This window comes from Hipposideros armiger, unplaced genomic scaffold, assembly GCF_001890085.2.
Source record: "Hipposideros armiger isolate ML-2016 unplaced genomic scaffold, ASM189008v1 scaffold_11, whole genome shotgun sequence".
Lineage (NCBI taxonomy): Eukaryota > Metazoa > Chordata > Mammalia > Chiroptera > Hipposideridae > Hipposideros > Hipposideros armiger.
In genome coordinates, this window is record NW_017731361.1 from 7,574,896 (window position 1) to 7,581,170 (window position 6,275).

The 6,275-nt window shown below is 37.6% G+C and overlaps 1 protein-coding gene across 5 annotated transcripts in view; it reads right to left on the bottom strand.

Moving 5' to 3' along the window:
- Nucleotides 1-6,275, bottom strand: part of PRELID2 (PRELI domain containing 2) — an 83,120-nt gene that overhangs the window by 63,942 nt on the left and 12,903 nt on the right. For 3 of the 5 annotated variants that reach the window (XM_019663779.1, XM_019663789.1, XM_019663793.1), the window contains exons 2-4: nt 5,297-5,354; nt 3,039-3,112; nt 1,336-1,496 (exon numbers count right to left, since the gene is read on the bottom strand). In XM_019663779.1, coding sequence (XP_019519324.1) covers nt 1,336-1,496; nt 3,039-3,112; nt 5,297-5,354 — 293 coding nt within the window. Of the gene's footprint in view, nt 1-1,335; nt 1,497-2,459; nt 2,485-3,038; nt 3,113-5,296; nt 5,355-6,275 lie in introns of all 5 variants that reach the window. The other 2 variants (XM_019663800.1, XM_019663805.1) reach the window with 1 other exon arrangement.

Sequence of the window (6,275 nt, forward strand, 5' to 3'; positions counted from 1 at the left end):
TCCTTGATATATTCTAAAGGACTAAATATTCTGAAAGGACTAGATACTATACCCTTACCTGATATAAGGTTTGCAAATATTTTCTCCCATTCTCTGGATCATCTTTTCAGCTTCTTGACAGTATCATATGAAGCACAAAAGTTTTTAATTTTGATGAAGTCAATTTTACCTAGTTTTGCTTTTGTTGATTGGGCTTTTGGTGTCATATCTAAGAAACCACTGCCTAATTCAAGATCACAAAGATTTACACCTATGTTTTCTCCTAAGGGTTTTATTGTCTTAACCCTTTCATGTAGGTCTTTGATCCATTTTGAGTTAATTTTGCATTTGGGGTGAGGTAGGGATCCAACTTCTTTCTTTTGTATGTGAATATCCAGTTGTGCCAGCACCATTTATTGAAAAGAAAAGAATATTCTTTCCCCCAAAGAACTGTCTTGGCATATCACTTTTTAAAATATGCATATACATTAAATATTCTATAGCTTGATTGTGGCAGTGGTCACACAACTGTATATGTGTTTGTCAAAACTCACAGAACTGTACACTAAAAAGAATAAATTTTATTATATGTAAATAATATCCTTGATAAACCTGAGAATTAAAAGCTCTCCTTTAGAGAAATATTTACACAGAACATTTGCAAGGATCATATGCCTTACAAATATTGCAGTACTGTTCGTAATAAAAAGAAGTTGGAAACCACCTGAATGTCTATCAAAAGGAAAACCTGAATAGTACAATCATATGTATATGATAATATATAATATAGTATAACATAGTATAATAATATAGTATAATAATAATCATAGGGTTGAAAACAATGCAACAGTTCAAAGGAGTGTAATATTATATATATATATATATGTATATATATATATATATATATATATTTATATATAACAAATGGATTCAGTTTAGAAACATTCTATTAAGCAAAAAAGATAAGTACACTATGACTTACACAGAATGAAAGCATAGATGTAAAAAAGATATACAAAACTATACTATACAGCCTCTTTGAGTACATATGTAAGTACCTAAAGGCATCTCTTAAAGGTCTAGAGAAACATTCAGCACACTGATAACAAGCATTGTCTCCGGAGAGGACAAAGAAGCACCAGGATTGGATAGGACTTGAGTTCTGTCATTTTTTCCCCCAAAGGGAAATGTATTCATCAATTACTTGTGTGATTTAAAATGAATAATGTGTGATCTATGTGAGTTGTAAACACAGGTTATAAGTATGAAATCATAGCTCTCTAATACATGTGCTCATTTGTGCATCCCTGCACCCACCATATTCATACATGCACACACATGCAGAGGTGATCTTACCAGTTTGGATTTTCCATACTTTCTCGAAAGACAGACTCTTCCTTCATGGATGCGTACTGTGTCCACGTAAGGCAGTGGCTCTGTATGGCCATGTTTCTTTCCTGAGGATTGAGCCATGATTCCTCTTCTAACTGGATGCTGGGTACCTTTAAAATGCTCACCTGTCCAACAGAGGGAAGATGGCTTTCTCAATTTAGGAAGAGCAGACTACATAAGGATGTATCCAGAATTGCTTTCAGTCTTGGATAATTAAGAGGACAAGTGATCCTGAAATATGGATGATAGCTCACCAATGGCTGTGAACGCTTGACCATCAAACATACTATGACCTTCCTAAATGCTGGTGAGGACATGCAAATGGCCCAGGATTTATGGAGGCTGTGTGGTTCCTGGCCTGATTTCCTTAACTGCTAAACACTAGGCAAATTATCAGCCTCCTCTGTGTCTCCTCTAGGGCTGCTTATGGCCTTCTTAAATTGATAGATTCTAATTGGGTCCACTTACAGGCTCACATGCAGGATGATATCGAGTAAAATATTTTCTTCATTTTAAACTTTGTTCAATACCTAGAAATGTATGCTTGCCGAGGTGGAAGAGACATGGAAAACTACACAGGCGGAATTGTACAAGTCAGAGGTGTCCTTAAATTATTTAAGAATTGAGACATAACACAAAGTTGAATGCCTTTTTAAATAATAGATTCAACGTATGTATGTAGGGCAAAGGCAGGGGACACACTTTGTGGGAATAGCCCATAGTAATTCGCTGCACACACTGCAAGACATTTTACCATTTGGAAAATAGAAGAAACTTCATTTTCATTGCCCTATCAGCTTTCTTTCCAATAAAGAATGTGACAGAGTTTTAATCCACGATAAGGAAATGATAGAAGCCATCATTTTTTATTACATATAGTATACGGCATTGTAATTTGTAAGCTAGTGGGCAGTCCAGCTGGGTTTCACATCACACACAGAACCACTTCCAGGTTGAAACCACCACCTGAGACATTTTAAAAAGTGTGCATCAAGACTCTCTCCTCTTTTATCCTAATGATTTTAAAAGGGTTCTTGGCACTAATTTCCCTATGGTTTAAGCAATGTGATTAAAAAATGTCCACTTACCTTTTCCCCAACAATCACCAGTGTGCTTAAGGATTTCAAAGAGAGAAAACAATGCGCAATCATGAAGATTTCGTCATCAATGCCATTACTTTACAGAAACATACACACAAAGCCTTAACGGAGAGCACTGAGAACATTTTACTTCCTGAAATAACTGTTCTGACAGTGAAATAGAAACCGAAGCTTTTATATTCCTGACTAAAGCTCTGACTCAACGTTTACCATTGGCCTACTTCTGATCGTGGTTATTGAAGGGTCATATCTAACCACGGACAGATTAGAAAAGATGGCCACTTCATGTAAAATATCCAAGGTATCGTTAAAATAATTGTAGACCATCTCTAGGTCCACGAAGAAATCTCCACACTAGAGAAAGAGAGACAGAAACAGGCAGGAAAAAACTATGTGTGGTGGCATCTGCCAAAACTGCAGTTGGGTATGGCAGACCTTTCTTCCTCTGAAGGGATGTGAGGTAGAGAACTGGGGAAGTTCTAACACTTTACACCAGAAAGTGCTCTTTTCACGGCTCTTTGAAAATGACCCAATGTTACACCAAAGCTGAATTTGAAAAAAATTTACCTTCCTTAAAATTTCTGGGACCACGTTCTGACAGATTGCAATCCTCTTTCTATAGATGATCCCTGTTGACACATCTGGAAACAGAAAATGTTTACACTCAAAAAAGAATTGAAGAAAATGTACTCATGTCTTAAAAGTCAATAAAACTTTTAATGTCAATCTCAATTTTCTGTATGTAGAATTCCTAGAGAAAATATTTAACTCAAAACTCAGGGTCCCTGACCACTTTCCTGGGGCAAATCACTCCAAACATACTTGTCTGTGATTGAGGAATAAGGGTAAAAAAGCTACTCACACTTCACAATCTAAAGTCGAGGTTAAAAGAATCCCAAATTGTTCACTGCTATGGACCATCGGTGTCAACACTGCAATGACAAGGGCCAACAAGCCTCCTGCTCAACCCCAACAAAGAGAAGGTTTTAACAAAAAAACGGAGAGTCTGATTCTCCCACCTTCTGCACCAAACATGTTTTCAAGCACAGGTTTCGGGCTACAAAATTTAAACCTATAATTAATTATATTAGGCAGATTCTTCTTTCATAGGGGAGCAGACTGCCTGTGACTGCAGCCATTCTGTTTTGGAAGGTTCCACAATAGCACCAGGTGTGAAAAACACTCAGTAAATGTGAGTTAAAAAAAAAGGAAGATCAAGTTAGAGAAAAAAATAAACTTGGAAGCATTGTGTTTTGCTCTGTGAATGACCGTGACTCAGCCACACTCTTGCTGCAAGGTTTCCCAGAGCTCTGGCTACAGGAGCCCTGAACCTTGGGGCAAACACCTGGCTGTTCAGAAGCTGTTGACAGGGGGAGAAAGTCTCCTCTGTCCATTGGCACTCCTTCAGCTATCTCATCCAGTGTTTACAGCACACATACTTAAAATGGATTAGCCACTGCTGGAGGCTAAGGTGCCCTTGTCAATGGCAGAAACCATAATTAACGTTCCTACACCCCTTGGGAATACTCATACTGTTCTCTCTTTTGATCTTCACCACAATCTAAAAGCAGGATTATTAATTTCCCATTTAACAGATGAAAAAACTAAGCCTCCAAGAAATAAGGTCATTGTATTTCATAATAAAAAATAATTTAATTAAAAAAAAAAAAGAAGTGAGGTCATACAGATAGTAACAAAATAAAGACTCAAAATCAGATTTCTCTGATGACAAATGACAAGTTTCTCCCACACCAAGGGCAAGTACCTGCGAAAATGTTTTTTAAAATATATTTATAGAGTTATGGAAGGGCAAAAAATATTTTCACAAGCAAAAGACAAGTTTTGTGCTCACCAAGCACAGAGAAGACCTCAGAGTCACGTAAACAGTAGCATCTCATACGTTTACTCAGAAGGCTCAAGAACATGTTAGACCTGGGCCTGGCTGTCTGCAAATGTTCATACATTGATTTTGTGCATCATGACAGCTTCCTGCATTGCCCAGTTCTCAGGTTCAAATACTGACAGTGAAAATGCTTCCGCAGGCGATGTGAATGACAGAGAACAATGAAGACTCCTATGGTTTAGCCCAGGGGTCGGTAAACATTTTCTGTAAAGGGCCAGAGGGTCAATATTTTAGGTTTTGTGAGCCATGCAGGCTCCATCGCAACAACTCAACACTGCTGTTGTCACAAGGAAGCAGCCATAGATAATATGTATGCAAATGGGCATTGCTGTGTGCCAATAAAACTTTATTTACAACAACAGGCCGCACAAGCAGTTTGTCAACCTCTCCTTTAGTCAGTACTGAACCATATTAAGTATAGTTATGACTCCATAATTTAATCACTTTACAGTCACATCTCACATACATGCTATTAATCACATCTATTTTGCCATCTATAAAATTACATATGTATATATTATGGGGGGATATAGCCATGTGACCTTGGGCAAGTTATTTAACCTCTCTGTACCTTCATCTCTTCATTCATTAAATAGGAGTAATAATAATACCTACTCCATACATTGCTCTGAAGAGTAAACTAATTAATAAACGAAAAAGTTCTTGGCACATATTGTGCGCTCCAAAATGTTAGCTGTTATAACTGTCATCAATTATTAACTGACAAAGTAACAACAGCATATTAGGCAAGGCTTCACTTCATATAAATGCTGGGTGCTCCTTACTATCAATCATCTCAAATACAGAAATATACCTGTTTAAAACATAATAGGCCACACACACACACAAACACACACATCTTTACACAAATCAGCATCACTTGATGATCACCACTGAAGTAAGGTATATTCAGAGAACTTGCCTCTTTTTTCCTCCACGGTTTTTACAGAGATGACATTTTTATCCATGGGGTTGGGATACTAAAAGAAAACACATAAAGAATAATTACCATCCATCTTCTACCAAAGTGAATTATTTCATAGTAACCACAGTAAATATCTTCCAAGCAATGTCTAAGGCCAGTTTTCCATTAAGGGTTTTAATTTTATGATGTCAGCCTAGATAAGTGAGACGCTATCATCAGCTGGACCTGTATGAAATCTAGGGGGAAAGGTCTTTAGACCCAACCTAACCCTCGGTGCAGAGGGGGAGGTTAGGTTAAACTGATTAACAAATAATACCATCAATATTGAACCAGCCTTACTAAAATCAAGAGTGTTCTTTATAGGGCTGACCAAGTGGCTCAGTTGGTTAAGATCTCGCTCAAGAATGTGAGCTCTGAGCAACAGCAGTTCGAGTCCCGGCCCGAGCTGGGCAGCCGCTGAGCTGCCAACGGTGGCAGGATGGCTCAGCTAAAAAAAAAACAAAAACAAAACAGTGTTCTTTGTTCCAGGCACTGTACTAAATGCTTTATTTACACAATCTTGTTTAAATCTCCTACCAGCCTCTCTGTTGTGACTGGGTCATGTGATATTATCCCATCTTTCAGAAATGAAACTGAAGCAAGGTCAGGGAGCTTACAGTCACCCAGCTAGTTAGTGGTAGAGACAAGAAACCAAACCAGCCTAATACCGAGTGAATTCCTTCACTACTGTCCTATGTCATTGCCTGCTAGCTCAGTTAGCATCACAGGAGTATAATCATAGAAGTAGTCTATGCCAGGTATTCAATAAAGACTTTATTTATTGACTAAATTCCCCTGAAAGACAATTGGGATGAAACAAGACTGATAATTGCTACCTTTTTTTTTTTTTTGGTCCTAAGCAATTTGCATACTTTCAGTTTAATTCTCAGAACTATGCCATGAGATATATGCTGGGTATTTTTTCCATTTCACCTGT